The 25,542-nt window shown below is 42.6% G+C and overlaps 1 protein-coding gene across 2 annotated transcripts in view; it reads left to right on the forward strand.

Annotated features, from left to right (window-relative positions):
• The window catches only part of LOC133445734 (mucin-1-like), a 53,049-nt gene that overhangs the window by 21,541 nt on the left and 5,966 nt on the right, over nucleotides 1-25,542 (forward strand). Inside the window, exons 1-3 of one of the 2 annotated variants that reach the window (XM_061723123.1) lie at nucleotides 7,897-7,956; nucleotides 8,180-8,250; nucleotides 23,902-24,126. The exons of the other annotated variant lie outside the window; for it this stretch is intronic. Coding sequence (XP_061579107.1) covers nucleotides 8,244-8,250; nucleotides 23,902-24,126 — 232 coding nt within the window. The 5' untranslated portion in view covers nucleotides 7,897-7,956; nucleotides 8,180-8,243. Of the gene's footprint in view, nucleotides 1-7,896; nucleotides 7,957-8,179; nucleotides 8,251-23,901; nucleotides 24,127-25,542 lie in introns of those variants that run through there. 2 annotated transcript variants of the gene reach the window in all.

Here is a 25,542-nt window from a genome sequence, read left to right on the forward strand (position 1 = left end):
AAATTGGATTATGTGAGTGACAAATAAATGTATATTGTGCATCACAAAGACAGTTTAAGTGGAGATTCATTCATCATCAAAAAGGATTTCCGTCAAGATACACCTCAGTGGCTTAAAGCGTTGGCTTAGCTTCTATAATTCAAGCCAAAAACTGTTTGAATTATCGACAACTGGAGTGTCAAGTTGTACTGTTGTCACGATTTGGTGGTGGACACCAGAAGACAGAGCCGTGCCTGAGGTTTTGTGTGAGGAGCAACTGATCATCATTTGGAGATGCCGGTGAATAGACCATGGTGAGGAGAGACGCCGGCATCTCTCCTCACCGATTGGTTCCAAGTACAGTCTAAAACAGCTTTTTAAACAGAAATGTGTCACTAGTATAAGTTTTTTTCCACTGTCAATCACGTGAATATGGTGTATATAAACTATGAGGGGCCGTACAAGCCATAATTCATTCTGACCCTCTCACACACATACATTCTCCTTTCACATACATATATTTTCACTTTCACATAAGTATATTTTCATTCTTACACCTATACATTTTCACTCTCATATTGATACATTTTCACTCTCATATTTATACATTTTCACTCTCATATTTATACATTTTCACTCTCATATTTATATATTTTAACACACACATTCATACATTTTGCTCTCACGCACAACTATAAATAATATATGTATGTAAGAGAAGAATATATGTATGTAATAGAAGAATATATGTATGTAAGAGAAGAATGTATGTATGTAAAAGAAGAATGTATGTATGTGAGTGAAAGTATAGTTGAAACGGGAGGAGTATAGTGGAAACGGAAGGCAGGTCATTTATCGCGCTGGGATTGGCTGAGAAGCTTGAGGAGCGTCATCCGGGTCACAATAAGCATGGCAGCGGGAGATGAAACGCGGGTACTGCAGCAAGCCATTGGGGTATTGACAAATATCTTATCATCCCCTGAAACTGTCACATCCTTGTCCTCGTCCCTTGAGCGACAGAGGACAGGCTCAGCTGCTCCTAACGTTTCTCACAGCGCAGTGGAAAGTCACATGAGAGAACTTTTCAGACCTGGCAACTCCCAAGCCGCTTCGGCAGGCCAAGCAGCTAACCGTACACAAGAGCAAACCGGAGCATTACGGCGGCAGTCATTGCAATATCAGACTCGGCAACACTTTGGCAACTGGAACTCCCGGTCAAGGAAAACGGGGTCATCTGGTACCGGGCCGCACAGAGAAAATAAATAATTTCTGTAGCATCCCCTGATGATGGATGACTCTCAAACTGATGGTTCACAATGTTTTTATTCCTTGGATGTACAATAAATACACTGCAAACACACTGTAAGAGCTATAAAGGAATACAATAAAATATAGTTAGTCTTACTACATTAATATAAGTTTCATTTAACTTAAATACAGACCGACGCAGCTGCTGCTCGGTTGGTAATAACAGCTACAGGCTGATTTATGGTTCGCGTTACAACTATGCAGGGCCTACGGCGTCGATTTAACGCGGAACCATAAATCAGGCCTACCGCTGACAGCCAAACTCAATATGTACATAAATACGGCATAACATTTGCAAAGAAAACAAATCCTTATCAGAAGGTGCTTTTTGTGTCAGTTAGGCACCACTTTAGCATTCCCGACACTAGTTTAGTCTTTCAGACACACTTTTTACTGGCGTTAAACTTTTACCATTAAAGTCAGAAGCACCGGATGTTTACAAGGTCTCGGCGAGACGCCTTCAAAATAAAAGCACTAAATATCGGTCTCCTTAATAAATAAAATAAAAGCCTGGCTTTAAATAACGTTAATGAGACATAAAAACATAAAAACACATTTATAAAAATACTCATATTAAAGGTAATTTACAATTTCCATTATTTTATTTTATTTTTTCGAAAATCATTATTATTATTACTATAGAGAAAATACCACAGTTTTTAATGCTGATCTTGTCATTTTATTTCGTTTTTATCAACTACACCTTTAGATTGGGCCGTGAAAATATGGTCAGACATTAAACCGGTCCGCGGTTCAGAAAAGGTTGGGGACCACTGACTTAGAGGACAGTTTTAGGCTGACATGTAATTACATAGGTACACTGGTAGCCTACCTATGTACTGGTACCTGTCAGGTGGTGTAAATAATCAGTAGTGACTTGGATTTGGGTAAAAAACTTTGAACCCTAAAAATGCGGATCATATGTCTTAGCATGACAATTTAGGCCTTGGTTTATTTTTTTCTGTTTACTGCTGCTGTTGTGGCCAGGCTAGGTCTGCCTTGATGTCCAGTCATGACAGGTGGAGGCAGCAGGACATAACTGTTGTCGGTTCTTTGTCTGGTTTCATGAGCAGTCAGAAAAAACTGAAGACATCTAAACAAGGACTCTAATGTATTGACTGCTTCTCTGTTTCTTGAATCTTCAACAAATCTTGACATTGACAGAAATCCAGATACGGTTTGAAAGTGGTCACGAAGTTCTCCATACAGCCTCTCACGAACAAAAGAATCTGTAGCTTCTCTTTGCAGTCGTTCAATACATTGTAAGACGTTATTAAAAAAATTAGGGGGCACGGTGGCGCCTCTGGCCACTTGTAAATCTAGGTTATTCTTGGTTATTCCTGGTTGTGACAGCCAATCGCGTTCCTGCATCTATCCAAGAATTAACCAAGAATTGACAGCTCCGACCAATCAGGGCTCGGTACATTTCTGGATGCCCCGGCGACATCCAGAAATGGACCAATCAGGAGCGAGTACAGGCTCCGCCCACTGCGGAGCTGCTGGGGATGTTTTTTTCCGCTTTACGCTGCGGCTGTTCAGAAAAACCAGCCTGAAGATTGTTCCGACTACAGCAAATCCTCCCCCAAAACATTTTCCGGACGTTTCAGAAGTAAGTGCAAATACATTTTTATAGGAGGATCTGTGCCGTAGCTCTGTAACGTACATGCTACTAACGGTGATGTAAGGGCTGAGTTATGGTTCTGCGTCAAAACGACGCCAAAACCACTCGTAAAGGTGGTTTTGGGACGGATGCTCAATCATGTGAATGTAAAGTTAGTTACGGATAAACAATAAAATGCAGTGCAAAAAGGGAACAAAGGATCATCAACTTTTTATGAACAAACCTTGGCGAATTATAATGATTGAAAATCGGATATAGGAGTAAGTCAGATGAGCATGATTTGGCTTTGTAGATCAATCAAACAAAACATAAAGAAGTTTTCCTCCAAATTGGAAATAAATCTTTACAAACTATTGTTATAAACCATAGATATTTTCAATCCCTGTTTTTAATATTAACAACAATAGTGTTGCTACAATAGCATTAATAAGTAAATACAGTGTATATAATTAGTAGAATGTGAATAAACTACAACTCTCCATCCCCTGGGGGAATCATGATGGTACTTGCAGGCATTCATTCACTGTTTAGCATGAGATAATCCACACTACAGTCTTACATTTGTATTTGCTAATAAACAGACACAGTTACACACACATGTGTCTGTGTGACTAATGTTCCAAATGTTCAAGTGTTGCATTTTATTCATACACTTTTAATTTATTTTTGAATCTAGTGGAGCTGTGTTTTAGGAGACGGGCAGATGGAAGCCTGAACTTAACTGACACCATAGAAGAATCAGAGCACCAACAGGTAGATAAACTAAGCAAGAGCAAGGTCTTGACTGTTTAAAAAATATATTAACAATTCAAAATATCTCATTACAAAATAATAACACTGAAAACAGTCGTGTTTTAATAGTATGCATGGGATTGTATTTTTCAGATCTTTCATCGGGGCCCACAGTCCAGCTCAGTGTCCTGACTGTAACCGGGTGGTGGAGGCGTCTTCCTGAAGCTCAGTGACTGTAACAGGGTGGTGGAGGCGTCTTCCTGAAGCTCAGTGACTGTAACAGGGTGGTGGAGGCGTCTTCCTGAAGCTCAGTGACTGTAACAGGGTGGTGGAGGCGTCTTCCTGAAGCTCAGTGACTGTAACAGGGTGGTGGAGGCGTCTTCCTGACCCTCTCTACCCAAATGCTGTGCACTGTGATGGGAAAAAGGTGTCCCGGTTCACAGTGGTGGCTCGTTTATACAAGCACATCCGGGAGTGTCTGATAACAAACGGTAGAGTGATGAGTGAGACCACCATCCAGCTCCCCGGAGTAAACGCTGCCACACTCACACAATGGTGAGTACCTCAGCATACTTCATACACAGTTCAGTACAGAAGAATTTGAACAATGACAGAATCTGTACAATTTTGCACCAAAACAATGGATTTACAATGAAAACAATCAAGTGTTATCTTTCACCTTTATTGCTGCTGACAGCTTTACAGAGATTTCACTTTACCTCACATTTACCTGCATTTCCCAGGTAATTAAAGCCTTGAAAAGAAAGTACTTATCTTCTTATATATTTATTTTACACAGGTACAGCAGGCGCAGCAGGGGACAGGAACAAAAAATTCTGCTCCGGGGCGTCCCAGCTCCAGACCCACTCATGACTGGCCAGAAAAACCTTCAACGTTACAGAAAGGTCCTTCCCTGTTTTCAGCCAGTTTACTGCCGCTTCATCAATTCATATTGCCACCAAATACTGCTGGGGAAGCACAACTGAAAGGGAGGCCACAACCCCAAGCCATCTTCCCAACTCCACAGCCCCATCCACAGCTGCACTTCCTGTCACAACTGCCACCTGGCTACGTTGTCCCGTCAGGGGCTGCATCCTCACAGGTGACGGCTGCACCTGGACGCTCACAATACATACTTTCATATATACCATTATCATCACCATCCACCCAGACACAAGCACACAATGAAAGCGGACGTAGGAAACAGGTAGAAGAGCACACAGCCCAAGGAAAAAGAAAATACACCAGAAAGACAGATGTGATTATTTGCAGCAAGTGCAAAGAAAGCTAAAAAACGCCATCACACAGGCAGTAATTCGGCAACTGGTACTGTGGAGAAACAGAGACGCAATCATATGATCAATGGAGGGCTGTATTGGAGAAAAAGGGCTACAGAAAAAGCAACAAAAAAACCAGAAAGCAAGGACCCTCCTGCTTCTTAAAAGTTAATTAGTTGGGTTTAGTTTATTTGGTGGTAACTTTTTTGCTGTTTTGTGTTTTTGTGTTTGGGTTTAGCAGCTTTTTTTTTTTAAACCTTCATCCTTTTGGGAATATTGTTATTGCTATGGGTGTTTTTCTTTTTTTATTTCTAAATATTAGTCATTATATGCCTTTTTACATCTTATTGTAAAATATTAGTATTGTAAATATAAATGAGTGCCTTTCTACATCTTAACGTTACAGCTACGATTGTTATTGTTGTTATTGCTTTTATTTTACCATGTAAATATATATTTATATAAGTTAATAGAAGTTTATAAATATGAGTGAGCATTTATTGTGTTATTACTGTTTCTATTGTTGTTATTGTTATTATTTGTTGTTATTATTATTTGTTATGTTGTTGTTATTTGTTATTGTTATTATTTCAATAAAATGGTAAGTTTATGAGTGATTTTATGACTTTCTTCCTCTTATTCCATTGTTATAAACTTATAGATTCTAAAGGATAAGATCCTTTAGAATCTATACAAGGCTAACTGTCCCAAATTGGACATAGCTTAGGGAACAAAATGTGTAGAATGAACCTTTATTTCTACCCTCTCATTTGTTTTTACTCTTAAAAAACACATTCTCGTTATCGGCAGTCCCTGGGCTCGAACTCGCGAACTCCCGCTTGAGACGGCTTTTTTTCCTGCAGTTCCCGTGCTGGCTCTCGCGATGTCGCGGGTGATTTTGATAATTTCTGGATGAGTTACATCGACTAATGCGCTATGTCCTTGGCGCAGCAGGTAGTGCGGCCGTCTCACAGCAAGAAGGTCCTGGGTTCGATTCCCGCCGGGGACGCTGTGGGTGCTGAAGTGCGTGTTAGTTCTCCCATGACTTCAGTGCCCACACCATGGGTGGGGTTGGTGAAAGGGCCTTTCTGTGTGGAGTTTGCATGTTCTCCCCGTGTTCCCCTGGGTAGCTAATGTTAGCTACCCTCACAAAAACATGCACACAGTCCTGGGCTATACATGCCCCCTCTGGCCAACCGGGGCGCCAGATGGGGTGGGGAGGATCTGGCCGGAATAACGTGATCCTTCCACGCGCTACGTTCGGCCGGAAAAAATCGGGGATAAAAAAAAAAAAAAAAAAAAAAAAAATTGCGAATGTCATTCTCATTGCTACTTACTCCTGAAATGCAAAACTGCACTAGATACAAAAACACAATGACTTTTATTAGCATGATTGTTATGCATGATGCTATTTAGCATCAGGTTAGGATAAGATGAGCAAGTCTTGCGCGTATTTCCTGGAATAAGAGTGACTTCCTGCTTAAGGAGGAGCTTCCTGTATCAGGGTTAGGGTGTAAATATATGTGAGAGTGAAAATACATGTATGTGTTGAAAAGTAAAGTATATGTGTGAATAGTATATACGTATGTGAAAGGAGAATATATGTGTGTGAGAGTGAAAGGAGAATGTATGTGTGTGAGAGTGAAAATATATGTATGTGAAAGGAGAATATATGTGTGTGAGAGTGAAAGGAGAATGTATGTGCGTGAGAGTGAAAATATATGTATGTGAAAGGAGAATGTATGTGTGTGAGGGTGAAAATATATGAATGTGAAAGGAGAATGTGTGTGTGTGAGAGTGAAAATATATGTATGTGAAAGGAGAATGTATGTGTGTGAGAGTGAAAATATATGTATGTGAAAGGAGAATGTATGTTTTGAGAGTGAAAATATTATTAGCATGATTGTTATGCATGATGCTATTTAGCATCAGGTTAGGATAAGATGAGCAAGTCTTGCGCGTATTTCCTGGAATAAGAGTGACTTCCTGCTTAAGGAGGAGCTTCCTGTATCAGGGTTAGGGTGTAAATATATGTGAGAGTGAAAATACATGTATGTGTTGAAAAGTAAAGTATATGTGTGAATAGTATATACGTATGTGAAAGGAGAATATATGTGTGTGAGAGTGAAAGGAGAATGTATGTGTGTGAGAGTGAAAATATATGTATGTGAAAGGAGAATATATGTGTGTGAGAGTGAAAGGAGAATGTATGTGCGTGAGAGTGAAAATATATGTATGTGAAAGGAGAATGTATGTGTGTGAGGGTGAAAATATATGAATGTGAAAGGAGAATGTGTGTGTGTGAGAGTGAAAATATATGTATGTGAAAGGAGAATGTATGTGTGTGAGAGTGAAAATATATGTATGTGAAAGGAGAATGTATGTTTTGAGAGTGAAAATATATGTATGTGAAAGGAGAATGTATGTGTGTGAGAGGGTCAGAATGAATTATGGCTTGTACGGCCCCTCATAATAAACTGTTGAATCATACTTCTACTGATAACTTCTGCAACCTACGTTTCCTGAAGGCAACATGACTGAGGAAGGTCCCCAGCCTCCTCTGTTATGCTGTCACTCATGATTTCACGCCCCTCTCAGTTGATGCCACGCCCCCTACGCCACATCAGGGCCAAAAGTCTGAAACTGAAAAAAAAGATGTGAAACTGAAAAAAAGATGTGAAACTGAAAAAAAAGATGTGAAAAGGAAAAAAAAGATCTGAAACTGAAAAAAAGATCTGATACTGAAAAAAAGATCTGAAACTGTAAAATAATAAGTTCATAATGAAAACTTTAAATTTCAGGTTCAAGTATTAGTTCTTCAATAACAATTTCATTTACAAATTAGCAAAACTTATTGCCTTGATTTGACTCCATATTTGCTGCCCAGCTTATGAATATTAAAAGCAAAATAAGTCAGCAGAGCAGAGCAGCTGAGAGTGTCTCACATCGAAAGTGAAAGTAAAATATTTCTCTATAAAACAGCCCCTGGCTGTTATTCAGCTGCTTCAGTCTGTTCTTCTCTGCAACAACACAGCAACGGTAGGACTCCAGATTAATACTTAGTCTTGTGTTAAATGGTTATTTTATTGTTAAAATGCATAATGATAAATCGCGGTGCTTTATAATAAGGAAAGCAAACAAAGGGACAATGACCATGTCCTTGTTTTCCCTAACTAATCACACCAAATCGGGATTAGGATCACTTCTTTACAGTAACACAGCTCCTTCCTCATTACTTTCTCTGACTGTGTCCGTCTTCCAGCTTCGGAAGGAAATAAAGCTGATTCCATCTGGATCCACCCTATTGTGGAAGTCAGCCAGAAGACATGGAAGGTATTTCCGATTGTTTATTTTGCGCCTGTTCAACCCGGTCAAGACAACTCTCCCCACCATCTTAACCCCCTCCTATATATCTGCTCTCCTGTCGCTTCACAATAATGGCCTTTTTGCACTAGTACTTACTCATCCCGACACGCCTCTACCCGCCTCTACCCGTTTTGTCCCCGTTTGTTTTTCCACAGCCAGGGGAGAAGTGGGCAGGTTGGGGTGAAGCTGCTGTGACGTACTCGATTGCGCAACCGCTTTGTTCATGTCGGCGCTGATGAGAAATCAGCTGGAGCCGCGAGCGGCTGAGAGTAAAACAGCCCGTCTACATCCCTTTTTTAATTCTCTCGTCAGCCACCAGGTTTATGAACATCTGCACCTCAGAGTTGGATCACCAAACATTTTTGCGCTTTATAGTAAAATCGCCGCGAGTCGCCCTCGCGCTGACTCCCGCTTCCTGATTCAAACGTCTGCCGGCCCCGCCCCCCGACCAATCAGTGGCGTGGAGGGTGATGACGGCCCCGCCCCACCGCGGAGGGTGGTGACGTCAGAAATAGTCCCGGCTCAGCCCGGTTAGAACCTCGCCAGAATGGTTACAGAAAAAGTATCTGCTTGGAGCGGCTCTACCCGCCTCAGCCCCTAGTGCAAAAGCGCAAGACGGGGCCGTGGCGGGTAGAACCGAGCTGAGGTGGTACTAGTGCAAAAGGGCCATAAGAGTCCACCTTCTGGTGTGAAACGCACACATCTTATGGTGCTTTTCCACTAGTACCTACTCAGCCTGACTCACCTCGGGACGGCTCGTCACGCCTCTACCCAGAGCCGGATTAAATACATGGACTACACTAGGCAGACTGTGTTTTTTGGGCCCCCCTCCATCGATGTTATTTATGAATTGAAATCTTAAACTTACCAAAGTTACTAATAAAAGTTAATTTACATTTTACATAGTGTAAGGTTTTGGAGATGGTAACCCTTACATGCAGGATAAAACCTTGCGGGATTCAGGTGTAGAGCGAGCAATGACAGAACATGAGACCAGCAGGGATTTTCCAGAGATCTAGATTTCTTTACTTTAAGTTGCATGAAGTCACGTTTCTTTCATACATGGAGCAGGGCAAACAAAGCACAGGCTTACAGGTGCAGCAGATCCTGGCAGCAAAGGTGAAGCCCAACCTGACGCCCCTCTCTCTGCCACCCCACCTGCTCTCACACCTGGCCTATCTACTGACGGCCTCTACCATTTCCCACACACACCCAAATAAGTTTAAATATGTTTACCAATAAATCCTGCAAATAATATTTACACAAACAATCTACAAATGCATACGGCATAACACAGACTAAACAAAATACATAATAAACTGAATAAATGTCCAACAGAAGCTAAATTCAACAAAACCCTCTACTTCCTCCCCTTTCTGGTCCTGGTCTACTTGGTACAGCCTAACCAGGTAGTTAATTGACACAGCTGGATCCCATCAATTGGAGTTCTGTGGCTGCATGCTCATGTATGCACCATGAGGACACGCCCACCCGGAAGTCGACCTCAAAGAGACAGTGGTTAGTAGGGTCACCAAAATAAAAATACAAAAAACAACAACAAACAACAAAAAAGAACTTCCTATGTTAAACAGTTTGTCCAACTGAACACATGTAATGTGTTTAAGAGTGTGTTGATCACCTTAGTGAGGGGGATGATTTCCCGCTCCCTCACACATAGCATAGTCATAGTCAAGTTGGTTGTTTGTATTCCAAAATAAGTCATGTGTTGTATATTAAACAGTCTATCAGACTATTTTTTGATTTTTATTATTTTACGTTATTACACCGCTCTATTAAATTAAATTATCCTTGTCTTATCGATTGCCAGTGTCATGTTAAGGTAGTAGTACCAGTACATCAACAATAGGTGTCAGCATTGCTATGTAAACAGAGCAAATAAGATAAGTGTCATGAATCCCACTGACTCACGCTGGTTAATTCAACCATTTATTAAATTCCAGACGAGCACACAAAACATTGCTTCATTAACTGCCGTGACTTAGCTTTCTAACGCAGTCTCTATCTATTACCCAGAAGCCCCTGCTTCATAACACAAAGCGTAGACTGTAGTGACATCTAGTGGTAGATATAAAATACAGCTACAACTAAATCACATCACATCTCCCTCTTTTATTGAATTCTCCCAGGGGCCTATAATAAACAAATATTTCTATGTAGCTTAAAGCATCAAGTAAACTTAAGTAGTAAACAAACAAAGTAAAGCGAACTTCTAGTTATTAACTGCTGATCGTAGCGATGTCTTAAAACAAACATATATCAGAAACTGTTTCTTATTTTCCTCTTTTCTTTTCTTTTTTCTTTAACAACCCACCTGAACTTTGGTTTCTTTTATATAACCAATGAAATATCCTTAACCTGTCACATAAATACGACACGTAAAATCAACACAAAAGTCCTACTTTGGAACATAGTCCTTGAACCTGACAGGAGTTTTAACCGTTCTCCCTGCCAATGTCCTCTTCGGAGTAGAACCCAGGCTGCGGGGTAATGTAGGGGATGTAGGAACTGGAGTGACATGGGCACCAGGAGGAGTAGGAGGGGAGCCCGCGTCACAGTGAGAGTCAAAGCTTCGGTCACCAGTCTCTTTTGGTACATCTTGCACCGATGACCCTGGAACTTCCTGGATATGTCTCCTGTTCCTGCGGGCAACCGTGCCCTGCTCAGTCCGCACGTAATAGGATCTGGGCTCCGGTGCCATGGCAATGACTTTTGCAGGAGTTTTCCAGCTTTTCTCTCCATCCAGTTTGATGTTGACACTCTGACCTAGCTGTAGTGCAGATAAAGGTCGCGCCGAGTGCCGTCTGTTATAGAAGAATCGATATGCACTTTTGGTCTGCTGGTCCTTAAGCCTGACTTTCTCATAGTCAACAGGGCTGGGGTGCAGTTGTTTTGGTAAAATGGGGACTGTTGTCCGGATCTGTCGATTCATCATCAGTTGTGCAGGACTCAGACCTGTTGCAGTGTTTGGGGTGGCTCGATAGCTCATCAGAGCCAGATGAGGATCCGGCTGCCTCAGGATCCGTTTAGCTGTGGCCACACCCCTCTCAGCTGCCCCATTTGCTTGTGGGTAATGAGGACTGGATGTTGTATGTCCAAAGTTGTATGCTTCACTGAATTGTCTGAATTCTGCTGAGGTGAACTGGGTGCCATTGTCAGTCATTAGCTCTAATGGGATCCCCCACCTGACAAACATACTTTTCAGGCGAGAAATAACTTGTTGGCTGCTCATGGTAGGCATGTGTGCAATCTCAATGTCACGTGAATAATAATCCACTACTACCAGGTATTGTTTACCATTTTGTTCACAAATGTCTGCTGCAATTTTCTGCCACGGTCCATGCGGCAGTGGCGTGGTCATAAGTGGTTCTTTCCTTTGAGTGGGTTTGTTCCTCAGACAGAACTCACAGGTTTTTACCATGTCATTGATGTCTCGTCCAATCCCTGGCCACCAAACAGACTTGCAGGCCCGCCCACGACACTTTGTGAGGCCCTGATGACCCTCATGTATCTGTGAGAGTACATTCTCCCGCTGTGAAAGGGGGATGACAATCCTGTCGTCATACAGAAGGAGTCCCTCAACTTCCGACAGATGAGCTCTTGCGACATGGAATTTGTGCAGAACGTGTGGTATTTGTGATAGCTCTGCGGGCCAGCCTGTGTGGGTGTAGCGAGCAGCTAACTGAAGGTCAGCATCCTGGCTAGTAGCCTCTCTAATAATGTCCAATCTGTCACCTGTTATAGGTCTTGTTGTTATCACCGCCTGCACATATGCTTTTACATCGTGCTCCGTCTCTGACACAACACAGTCCTGCAGAGGGTTACGAGACAAGGTGTCTGCTACGATGAGCTGCTTTCCCGGGACATGGACAGCTTCGACGTTGAACTTCATCAGGCGCATTAACAACCGTTGACATCTTACAGGTGCTTTGTCAAGATCGTATGAGTTCATCAACGGGACAAGCGGCTTGTGGTCTGTTTGCAAACAGAACTTTTCCATGCCTTGTAGGTACCTCACGAACCGCTCACATGCCCAAACGCACGCAAGGCACTCTTTCTCTATTTGAGAGTATCGTTGTTCTGTTTCAGTCAGTGTTCGTGAGCAAAAGGCAACTGGCCTGAGTCCATTTCCCTGCTCCTGATACAGAGCACCTCCCAGGCCGTAGCTGCTCGCATCAGCACTGACCACTGTTGGCTTGGAGGCATCGTAATACGCCAAGACTGGAGCAGTTGTCAACATGGCTTTCACTTTTGTAAAAGCTTGCTTCTGCGCCTCTCCCCAACTCCACACAGCATCATTCTTTAAGAGGCTGCTAATGGGGTGCATAACAGTTGAAAGGTCAGGGAGGAACTTTCCCAAATAGTTAACCATCCCAATGCACTGGCGCAGCTCTGTAACATTAGTGGGGCTGGGCAGTTCTGTGATGGCTCTGACCTTTTCAGTGTTGGGTTTGATACCGTCTTTCCCGATAATGTGTCCGAAATACTGAATTTCAGACTTTGCAAACTGACTCTTGTCTTTATTCAGTTTCAGTCCTGAAGCTTTTATGGTCTGCATCACTTCACTGAGGTTGTGGTCGTGGTCTTTTTTGTCTTTGCCAAAAATCAGGATGTCGTCCATCACCACCACAGTGCCTGTGTGATCTTTCAGGAGTGTGCTCATCTTTTCCTGAAATATTTCCGGGGCAGACGTAATACCAAAGGGGAGCCTCGTAAAACAGAAACGCCCCACTGGTGTAATGAAAGTGGTAAGCTTCCTGCTACTGGGGTCAAGTGGTATTTTTTCCAAAATCCACTTGAGGCATCAACAGTGGAGAAAACTGTTGCGCCTGACAGTTGCGGTGCAATGTCCTCTAGTGTGGGAAGGATAAGCCTCTCTCGTTTAACCGCTTTGTTGAGCTTCGTTAAATCAACACAGATTCTGGGTTTCTTGTTCTTTTTAATAACAGGCACCATGGGGGCACACCAGTCAGTGGCTTCTTTCACCTCCTCTATGATGCCCAGTGACTGCATTCGTTTCAGTTCCTCTTCCACTTGCGGTAGGATGGGAAAAGGGATGCGTCGCGGTGTTGCAATGCTGTAGGGCTGAGCATCCAGCCGGAGCTCAATTTTCACAGGAGTACAGTCCAATAGTCCAATGTCACCAAAAACACCCTCAAACGACTCAAGTCCATCCACCCTGCGTACAAGTCCCATTTCAGTTGCTGTTTTCCGTCCCAGCAGGTTAGTGGTAAATGGGCCTTTCATCACATACATCCAAAATGTGTATTTCTGTCCCTGTTTCACACATTCAGTCAGAAATTTGCCTTTGCAAACAAGCTTTCCAACAGGACTTATGAAAGCTGCTTTGGTCTCTCTCAGAAGAGGGCGCTGAGGCAGGCTTCGGTATGTACGTTCTGATATTACGGTTATATCTGCGCCTGTGTCAATCCTAAATTGCACAGTAATGCCATTAATTTGCAGATCGGTAAACCATTTGTCTTCATCATCTGTGTCCTCTGTAACAGCTCCCAGGAACCATTCACTGCCTTCATCACTATCCGTATTTGTAGTTTTGACTGCCCCAACAAGCTTAGTTTTACACACACTTTCAAAGTGACCAGTCTTATTGCACTTACGGCAGCGTTTTCCTGTTGCAGGACAAGCTCCAAACTCGTGCATCCTCCCGCACCTTGAACAGCCCTTCCCATGTGTTGTTTTTGATGCTCCTCTATATTGTTGATTTCCACTGAATTTAGCGTGTCTCTTCTCAAACGGTCTGTATTGCTTGAATCTGCGAGTAACTTACTTCAGTGTCTGTAGTTCGGGCCCCTTTAATGAGTTCAGACTGACGAGCAATGCAGATGGCTTTCTCCAGGGTTAAATCCTGCTCCAGTTGCAGTTTCTGAGACACGTCGCTGTCTGGAATCCCGATAACGATGCGATCGCGTATCTGTTCATCCTTGGTTGCTCCAAAGTCACAATGCTCCGCCAGTTAGTACAAATGTCTTACAAACGCTTCGACACTCTCTGGAAACATGCGCGTTCATGTATTGTATTCCGCTTTGGCACAAAATGTTCATCAAACCTCTTGACTACTTCCTCATAATAATCTTCATCCTCCTCTTCTTCCGCTGTGAATGTGAAGGCGCTGAATATCGGCTCCGCTTCTTTGCCCATAGCATACAACAGTGTATTAACCTGTACATCCGTATTCTCCTGGTCCAGTTTCGTGGCAATCCGATAGCGAGAGAAACGCTGTCTCCAGGTCGGCCACGCCGATGGCTGGGTGAAGTCAAACGATTCTGGTGCATGAAACTTCGCCATTTCGCTGCTCCAATCTTGTCTCTTCTCACTCAGACGGCCACAATGGTCACTTCTGACACCATGTCATGAATTCCACTGACTCACGCTGGTTAATTCAACCATTTATTAAATTCCAGACGAGCACACAAAACATTGCTTCATTAACTGCCGTGACTTAGCTTTCTAACGCAGTCTCTATCTATTACCCAGAAGCCCCTGCTTCATAACACAAAGCGTAGACTGTAGTGACATCTAGTGGTAGATATAAAATACAGCTACAACTAAATCACATCACAATAAGATAAGAAGATAAGTTTTAAGCTATTGCATTTTGCAGAAAATCTTAATTAAATGTGTTGATTAAATTGAATAGTTAAATAAGAAGTCCAATATACAAAGATCAATAAAATTTGCAGTAAGACAAAGTGTGCTGTAGTGGTAAAGATGTTTATTTTCATGGACAAGCGTCACCTCTCAGCTCCTGGTCTGGACTGTTCAGCAGTTCTCTCCACTGGTCTAGATGTTTCTCTGGACGGTGTTCTTTACTAGACTGCATTAAAAAAAAAAATCTGCATAAAAGCAGATTTAATCACAGAAACATCATAGAAAAATAAGCAATCGTTAAATAACTTGATCCATACCTTATGTTTGAACCAAGAACACTTTTTTCCCACTTTTCTTTACTAACCTGCTCAGACAGCCAAGGAAAACGGGCCTAAATTGGGTGAATAAAAATTCTTGTCCCTTCTCCTGGAGCCCATATTCACACCTGTGATTAAGTACAAGAACAAGAAGACAAACATGAACCTTTCACATTTATCAAGACCATTTAGAAACTGTCCAACAATAAATAATAATACATAAAACCAGCTGCACTTACTGAGGAAACCATTTAACATACTCCACTCAGGGATAATCTTCAGCCTTTCAGCATCGCAGCAGAAACACGTCATGACAGGATTATCACGATCTTGTGGAGAAATAATAAAATGTATACATAAGATGAAAGACAGCTGTTTGAGATTTGAATATACTTGGTTTTATTTCTCATATTTCATTTCATTATTGTAGAAAGTATAGCCCTATATTCTACATTTAATTTATATGCATTTTACATTTGATTTTAATATTCACTTTACTTATTCAGATTTAGATTTTTTAATAGAAACTTACATTTACAGATGCTTTCTCCTGAGTTTTGATGAGGCGAAGTCCTCGATAATGTCTTCAAAATCCATATTCAAAAATCCATATAAATCCAAATCGTCTGTGATGCAGAGAAATCTCCAATATTTTGACTGGGATGGTTTAGTGCATCCAGTCGTCAATTTGGACCCACTTTGCAGGATCAGATGGATAGCTTGACAATACCCTTTCTGGGTCTAGAGGCTCCGTCAAAACTATATTGGGCTGTCTTATATCTGGCTGCTGTTCTTCTATCATTTTTGTCAATATGTGAGTTACTGGCAACTGGCTGTGGCGCCGATGTTGATGGCGCCACAGCGTCTTCGGGCCGCGTCTCGGGGCCTGGCTTGGCCTCCGGATCTGCTGACATGAGCAGGTTCACAGTCGGACGGCTGCCCGACAGAAACTTCTGTATAGTCCCCCGCTGTCTCTTCTTTTGTTCCTCTTCATTTTTTTTCTTTTTACGTTTTGCCGCACCTGAAAGCATCTTCAATGTATGTTACTCAAAAAACGACCTAGCTGCCTGATACCTTAATTGTTCCGCTTGACCGCCGACCTCCCCTCGGACTGGCTGAGGGGCGGACTGGCGTTAATGTGACGTAACGTAACGTTAAAGTAAACAACATTATTATTTTTAGTTAAAGGAGCATGAGGCTCCTTTTAAGAAATGAGACTCTCTAGCGCCACCCTTTGCCACGACGGCTGTCGGGGGTACTGCAGCCAACAGTGAAGCCGGCACGGGAGAACGGGGAGAACGTGCATGCAGCGTCATGTGACTAGGGCTGCAACTAACGACTATTTTAATAGTCGACTAGTCACCGACTATTGAAACGATAAGTCGACTAATCGGATAATTAGTCATTTTTTCTTAAATTTAGTATGTCGCTTTAATTATGTGGCAAATGATAATAAACACGAGAAAGATGGGTACTTCAATGAAAAATACAGGACTGTCTCAGAAAATTAGAATCTTTTTATTTACCGTATCAAGGCTAAAAGGCTCCAAAACTTTAGAAGTTTTGTTACATGCAGCTGCTACAGGACGGGACGCCGTCATTTCTGTTTACCCGCTAACGCTCGGCAGAGACGCTATCGCGCATGCGCGACTCTCGGCAGAGATTGTATTGAAGTGAGACGCCTCACTCCGTTGGAAAAACACGTCTGGTGACAATTGTCGACAATGGAATTCATTGTCGACAATTTTGATTATCGATTTTTGTCGACAACGTCGACGAATCGTTGCAGCCCTACATGTGACGTCACATCCGCAGGACAGCGCGGGAAATTCGGATTCGGATTTTGGTTTGGAACGCTTCATCTGACATTATTACTAGAAAACTTAAAACGTATACAAATTTTTTTCATAAATCCTGCCTCAATCCTGCCTCAAGCTCCTTTAATTAATAAATATTGATATATTAACACTGAAATAAATTGTAGATAGGACATTTGAATATTTTTCTTTTATTTATTCATTTCTTTTATTTATTTATTTATTTTTTTGTCCCTCTGTCTGGGCCCCTCCCCTGTCAATCGGGCCCTAGGCACAAGCCTAGTTTGCCTTTGCGTTAATCCGGCTCTGCCTCTACGCGCTTTGTCCCCGTTTGTTTTTCCACAGCCAGGTGAGTGTCAGGGTTTGACATTCCCCCCAGTCTTTCAGTTTCTGTTTTGCCCCGCCTGTGTCCCATCTGCCCTGATTGTCTGCACCTGTGTCTCGTTATTCAGAGTTGTCTCTAGACGCTTTCCAGAGACCCATACCCAGAACATGACCCCCGAGCAGTTATTACATAAACAATGGCAGGTAAAAACTCCCCTAGTGGGAGAAAAACCTTAAGCCAAACAGTGGCAAGGAAAAACTCCCCTTTAGGAGGGAAGAAACCTTGAGCAGGACCAGGCTTGTAAGGGGGGACCCTCCTGCCGAGGGCCAGACTGGTGGGTCAGGGACGGCAACAGCACAGCAGGCAGGTGGAAGCAGCAACGGGATGACCAGGGGTGGGGACCGCAGGCCAGCACGCAGCTCCCGAAGCTCCGGCCCAATCATCAAGTCCCAGGTTGGGGTGCAGGGTCGGGGAAGGGTTGAAAAGGGGCAGGGCAAGGTAGAGGAGTCTTGAGGGACGAACCTTCTCCCCCGCCCAAAAGGGGCCGTTACCCTGCCCCCCTCACTCCCACACTGCAGGTTCCGGTGTCCGGCAAAGGATGCTGCAACATGGACAAAAGAGAGAAAAGGGAAGAGAAGGGGGGGCCAGCACAAGAAACTACAGGAGCGACTCTGACACACTAAAGTTTACACTACCTAGAGATTTACCAACACCAGCTAGAGGTTTACTAAACACTAACTATAGGCTTTACTAAACAGAAATGTTTTAAGTTTAGTTTTAAAGGTGGAGGTGGTGTCAGCCTCCTTAACCCAGATTGGAAGTTGGTTCCATAGTAGTGGTGCCTGATAGCAGAACGCCCGCCCTCCAAATCTACATTTGGATACTCTAGGAACTACGAGTAAACCTGCACTCTGAGAACGGAGAGCTCTGACAGGAACATAAGGCACTATCAGGTCTTGCAAATAATGCGGAGCTAAGCCGTTTTGGGCTTTATACGCAAGTAATAAAATTTTAAATTTGATTCTGAATTTTACGGGTAACCAATGGAGTGACGCTAACACTGGAGAGACATGGTCTCTCCTGCTGATTCCTGTCAGTACTCGAGCTGCTGCATTCTGGATCAGCTGGAGCCTATTCAGCAAATTACTTGGACATCCTGCTAACAACACATTACAGTAATCTAGTCTAGAAGATACAAACGCATGAACTAGTTTTTCTGCATCACTCTGCGAGAGGATTTTCCTAATCCCCTGTGTATATCTGGGCCGTTTCTCAATATGCGTTCTTGTCCGTTCTTGTGTTCTTGTGTCCTTGTGAAACGTCATCAGTCGCCGCCCAAGTACTGTCCCAATACACAAGTTCGCATTTCGCCAAGAACGGATCAAATTCCCGGAAGTGTTCTTGACACGCCACTTTTACCGAGGATGCATCGCTCGGTAACTTGCATAGACATATATAAAGGCTAGATGACTCGCCCGCGCTGCTGCCAATGCAGAGCGACGTCGTCACACGGCGGCCATCTTGCCACAGGAGAGCTCGCTCACTCATAACATTGTGTTTAATGGTGCCTGTACTGCTTAAACAACCTTAACTTGCTCAATTCTCAACAGATTTTCAAACAGTTTGGTTTGTTATGAACGTCAGAGATGTAGTTATGACACTGCATACTTGTGAATAATTATAAACATTGAAAAACGTACTTTTGTATGAAAATAACAAGAAACAGATACGTATGACATGGTATTTATATTAAATTAATATTTCAATAGTATTCTTAGTAATATTTATATTTACATTATAACATATATACATATATTATTACCTTATAACATGTATATATATATATATATATATATATATATATATAGTAGTACGTTTTTACGTACACTGGAGACTCCGCCTTGAGTCATCTAGCCTTTATATATATCTATGGGTAACTTGTATGAACTTCTCAACACAAGTATCCCAGCATGCATTTCGGCAGTCGGCGAACAGCGGGGAACCGGGGGACAAAAGCTGTAAGTTGTTTACAATTTTCGTATGCTATTAAATTACTAAATTCACTTCTGAATTCACTTTACGTGATAAATCAACTGTGTAGATTTCAAATATCAGCAGTTTTACGAAAATTGATGGCGATTCAAACATTTGCTCCTACATTTTTCGGAGTTGAGAAGCTCCTTAAAGTGGCTCGCCTGCAGGCAGCGCCTGTGGGGCGAGCTCGCTGTCCAGTCGGCCAGTCCAATGCTCACAGACCCGTCTGGTTTTCCCCACAGTCACATGATGGCAGAAGGCAGACAGACCCACAACTGTAAGATATATTTTTATTAATATTCGTAACACTGTTATTACATTGATTTCTGAGAAAATGTAAGTTTAAGTAACATTAGTTGTACTCAGCCTAGCGTAATAGTTAACTTCAGGTGAGGCACCAAAGCTTATAATGGTGGTCAGAGCAAAGAATTCTTCTGAAAATGACATCTGTTACATAGAACACTTTTTGACTTAACTTGGAGACAGACATTCAATTTGGCATGATTCTTTATAACTAAAATAGCTGGTGATTAATAGAGGCATTTTTTCAATTTTCATTGCCATTGTATGAGATATGTAAAAAGAAAATTAAAACAGTTAGTAGCCATATAATAATAATTTTAATTAATCAACAAAACAAATTGATAACTTTTCATCATAGATAATTCAGCTAATATAATGATTATAATAATGATTGTAATAACTAATTTAACAGTGTTCATTGGACATTTAACTATATACACAATATTTTTAAATTAATCAACAAAACAATATTTATAACAATTTAACATCACAGATCCTGGATGTCTCCTGTCAGCAGACAGATTGTGCAGGATGCAGCAATCACTTTGGGGGCAAATAGAGGCCGGATCTCCAAAGCCCGGAGGAAGATGAAGATGGCTCTCTAGTGGGTTTTAAGCACTAAAATACATGTAGTGTTTCAAATGGATGGATAGAAACTTCAGTGATCCCGAGGGAAATCCAGGAATGCAAATGCAAAGTAACAACTGTAATAAACTATTTATTCTGTGTTTTTTCTTACTTGCTACAGGATGGCAGTATGGGGTCATGAGGGTCACGGGGTGCTGCAGGCAAGGGGGAGGAAGCAGCAGCTGGTGGGTAGAGGACTCCTTCTACAACTCCTTGACACCGAAGGGAAGAGCTTGTGGTTCAAATAGCACTTCTTTTGTGGTTCAGCAGGTGGGAGGATTCTGACATGGCAACCATCTATGGCACCAGCCGCACAGTGGAGCCTCATGGCCGGCCAGGCGAGCAAAGCCTGCCCCACATCCTCCATCTCTCCTGCCCCACCTCCTCCATCTCTCCTGCCCCACCTCCTCCATCTCTCCTGGCTTGGGGAAATGGATGACTCAGTGAAGGATGGCCATCATCCCCTTCACTACATTGTGGACTATCCTGCAAACTGTGACTCTGTGACCATCACGTTGATGGATCTCTGGAACCTAAAAGCTGGTTTCAGGTTGGCCTCAGAGAAGAACGTGCAGAGGATACGTTGCACGTTGTTTATTTGCACGTACCTCCGAGGAGTTTGATCCTGTTTAAAAAAAAAAAAAGAAATGTATATATTTAATATATTCCACTTATTTATGAATTATTTATTCATTATCAATTAACGTCCCAATATTCATTTATTTATTCGTCCTTAACTGTTTACTGTATTTGTTCATGATTATTTCACTTAGATGTATTTAATATTATGTAATGGGAATGTCTCATTAAACGTTAGGTATCTTTTATTCCTATTGCCTCTATTATTAAAATGTCTGTTCCAACTGCTCTGGTTATTTATATTTCATTTAAAAATATGTACAGATGTATAAAGACAAATATTTTAGTCCAGACACATTTGCAGATAAAACCAATCTGGTTTTATCATTCTTGGCCATCCTGGTTGCAGGGATCCTTCTCTGAACTGCCTTTCTGTGTGAAGGTTATCTTAAGTTATCTTTATAAGAAACTTACATAGCCAGAGACAAACGCTAATATTGCACGATTTCACCACAAGGTGGTGCTGGGGCATCATCAACAGTATCACATATCAAATGTCAGATGTCAAGTTGGATTGAAAGTTGGAAATTTATGAATGAAAGGGGTGGATCTAAAGCATCACTATTACACAGTTCGGGGAGGATCATGTTAATCATGTTTCACACCTTAAAATTTCTAAACTGTCTCATAATAATTTCGTTAACTTTAATAATCATGGAAAACAAAGTGCTGCTTTAGGGAAACTTTGTGAGATAACTTACAAAGCCAGAGACGCTAGGATAGCGCGACATCTTTCCAAACTCCTCCTCCTGGCTCTTCTCAGCTCAGCAGCCTCCTCTTCTGCTCCCAGTGAAGCTGCCGACGGCCACGATAGCTGATATAGTTGCCCGCTCCATATTTGCCAACAATGCAATTCAATATGCTCTCTAAATACTATTAAATAACGCGATCCACAAACAATAACCTTTACCGGGTTTTTTTTCCCCCGCCGTTGGCTCATGATGTACAGAAAATTCTTGGCTCGTGAGACTTAAAAGCACTTAAACAAAACAAAACAATATAGAATAAATATCATGTACTATGAAAGGATATTGTTGCTGCTTTATTAAAAATAGGCATTACATTGTTAGTATACACTTGTGGCAGCCTACATCAGCGCATCAGAGTATTGTATATTGACTGTTTTATATATATATATATTTACACATGTGTGTGTGTGTGTGTGTATATATATATATATAATGTGTACATATCGCAAAACCAACTATTATTTTGGATGATAAAGCCCAGCTAGGAGGCTGCGTCGGGTATTGCGCAATACCAGCAAGAATGCATCGTCTCAAACTGTTCGTGTGCTCGTGTTCTTGCGAGTTCATTCTTCCAAGAACGACTTGCAAGAACCTACTCTCCAAGAACACAAGTCTATACTTTGTGTTCTTGGTATTGAGAAAGGCCCCTGGTCTTGTCATCCCCTTGCTCCTTGTGGTCCTGTACTGTGTTATCCTCCATGTCTCCTGCCTGTTTTTGATCCTGCCAAGCAGTGCTTTGTTTTTGCCTTTTGTGGAATAAATCCTTGTTTTTTTGAGAACTCCTGCCTCTGGCCTCCCACTCTCTCCTGCATCTGGGTCCTCACCACACCAGCCTGACAAAGGCCTGACAGTGAGAAGTGGGCGGGTTGGGGTGAAGCTGCTGTGACGTACTCGATTGCGCAACTCCTTTGTTCGTGTCGGCGCTGATGAGAAATCAGCTGGGGCTGCGAGTGGCTGAGAATAAAACAGAGCACCTGGTAGATCTGATCGTTCCTTATCGCCCGTCTACATCCCTTATAAATTCTCTCGTCAGCCACCATGTTTATGAACATCTGCACTTCAGAGTTGGATCACCAAACGGAAGTTTGCGCTGTATAATAAAATCGCCGCGATTCATTTGAATCAGGAAGCGGGAGTCAGCTCCGCCCCCCGACCAATCAGTGGCGTGGAGGTGATGACGTCAGATATAGTGCCAGCTCAGCCCGGTTAGAACCTCGGCAGAATGGTTACAGAAAAAGTATCGGCTTGGCAGGCCTACACCCGCCTCGGCCCGTAGTGGAAAAGCGCAAGACGGGGGCGTGGAGGGTAGAAGCGAGCTGAGTAGATACTAGTGGAAAAGGGCCATTAGTGTCCACCACACTCTCTTATTTAGGACTCTGAATTAAAAGCCCTCAAGTCTCAAAATGCATGGTGGAAATCCCCTTTAAATCATAATTTAGTAGCCCATTTAATTTAGGAATCATTAAAGTAATATCTAATGACATTCACATACAACTATTTTACTGTGAAACTATCTTATTTTTAAATCCATCCGACAAAAGTTTTAAAAAATCTAAATAGCCCTTTAACGCATTAGTTGATTTTGATGACTGACACACCTGTCAGGCGCTGCAAAGGTCTGATAACCCTTTCCAGGGTTTACTTCCCCCATGTTCTGTAAGTGAGAAGTTTTTTGTGAATTTCCAACAACTTTCTGATCATGTTTGTTTGTTGAAGAAAGCTGACAGCACCGTCTCCTCCACCATTATTGTTTTAATTTACTCAGCACGCAATGGACATGAAACCTGACATCATGTTTCAAGCACACAGTGTTGAGTAGCACTTTACTAATGGAATGTTGGTTTTGTGTATGGAAGGGATTTTTTCAAGTTGTTTTGGTAAATGGCACAAAATGGATGTAAAAAGAGCAGAGTTTGTGGCATTTTATTCCTCTGAACTGGATCAGTAATTACATATTCATAACTAAATATTCAAGTGTCAGAAGGAGAGGCCACATTATTTTCTAAATAAAATATAAACTAACTTAAACTTAAAGAATTCCACCTTTGTGTCAAGGACCTCTCAAGTTGTCATCTGGTCTTATAGATTTACACTAATATGAGATCCTTCTTGCAGTGTTTAGTTTTTATCTATTGTGTTTATACTTTACCTGCTTCATATTTTCTTGCAAATACTCACAGTTAAGGCAGATGATGAACTGCTCAGCCAAGAGACGAATGAGCTACAACAGGAAAGTGCCTCTGCCGGCTCCGTGGCCCCTGCCCAGGACTCTGCCGGCTCTGCGGCCCCTGCCCAGGACTCCGCCGGCTCTGCGGCCCCTGCCCAGGACTCTGCCGGCTCTGCGGCCCCTGCCCTGGGCTGGATAAAGTGGTTTACACAACTCGTCGGTTGTGTAAGCAGCAAAGGTAGGAATCCAGATTGATGCAAGTTCTAGTGTTAACTGTGTGTTTTATACTTGTATCTTTATCTTTATATCTATATCTTTTATACATTTGGAACAATTTAATTGCTTGAATATTAAGATGAGATTTATTACAGAAAAAAACAATCAAATGAAATCAAACTTTATTTGTATAGCGCTTTTCATACAAATAAAAAATGCAACGCAAAGCGCTTTACATAAAACATAAAACTTAATAATGATTGTTGTGAATAGCACAAAATACTGTCAATCGATGCAAAGAGAGCAGAGTTTATGGCCTCTGCGCTCTCAGATCTGGATCAGTAATGACATATATATAACTAAATATTCAAGCGTTAGAGGAAGAGGCCAAATTCTTTGTTTGTTTGAACAAACGTGGTGAATGAAATAGATTCTGAATCTGATTTACATGAAGACAAAGGGGTTTCACAGAGAAATCTGGACTTCCTACAATACACTATCTTTGGGTTAACTTTATTCTGGATCGTCAGTTTTAGGCTCTTTAATACTGGCATTTTGTAACTCACTCACTCACTCACTCACTCACTCATCGTCCGCCACTTGTCCGTTCCCGGGTCGTGGGGGCAGCAGCCTCAGCAGGGATGCCCAGACTTCCTTCACCCCAGACACTTCCTCCAGCTCTTCCGGGGGGAGTCCGAGGCGTTCCCAGGCCAGCCGAGAGACATAGTCTCTCCAGCGTGTCCTGGGTCTTCCCCGGGGTCTCCTCCCGGTGGGACATGCCTGGAACACCTCCCTAGGGAGGCGTCCAGGAGGCATCCGGTACAGATGCCCAAGCCACCTCAGCTGACTCCTCTCAATGTGGAGGAGTAGCGGCTCGACTCCGAGCTCCTCCCGGGTGACCGAACTCCTCACCCTATCTCTAAGGGAGCGTCCAGCCACCCTGCGGAGGAAACTCATCTCGGCCGCTTGTATCCGCGATCTTGTCCTTTCGGTCACTACCCAAAGTTCATGACCATAGGTGAGGGTAGGTGCGTAGATTGACCGGTAAACCGAGAGCTTCGCCTTTCGGCTCAGCTCCCTCTTTACCACGACGGTCCGGTACATCGACCGCATAACTGCGGACGCTGCACCGATCCGTCTGTCAATCTCACGCTCCATCATTCCCTCACTCGTGAACAAGATCCCGAGATACTTGAACTCTTCCACCTGAGGCAGATTGACCGGTAAACCGAGAGCTTCGCCTTTCGGCTCAGCTCCCTCTTTACCACGACGGTCCGGTACATCGACCGCATAACTGCGGACGCTGCACCGATCCGTCTGTCAATCTCACGCTCCATCATTCCCTCACTCGTGAACAAGATCCCGAGATACTTGAACTCTTCCACCTGAGGCAGGACTTCTCCCCCCCCCCGGAGAAGGCATGCCACCCTTTTCCGAT

This window comes from Cololabis saira, chromosome 6 (assembly GCF_033807715.1).
Source record: "Cololabis saira isolate AMF1-May2022 chromosome 6, fColSai1.1, whole genome shotgun sequence".
In the NCBI taxonomy this organism is placed as follows: Eukaryota; Metazoa; Chordata; class Actinopteri; order Beloniformes; family Belonidae; genus Cololabis; species Cololabis saira.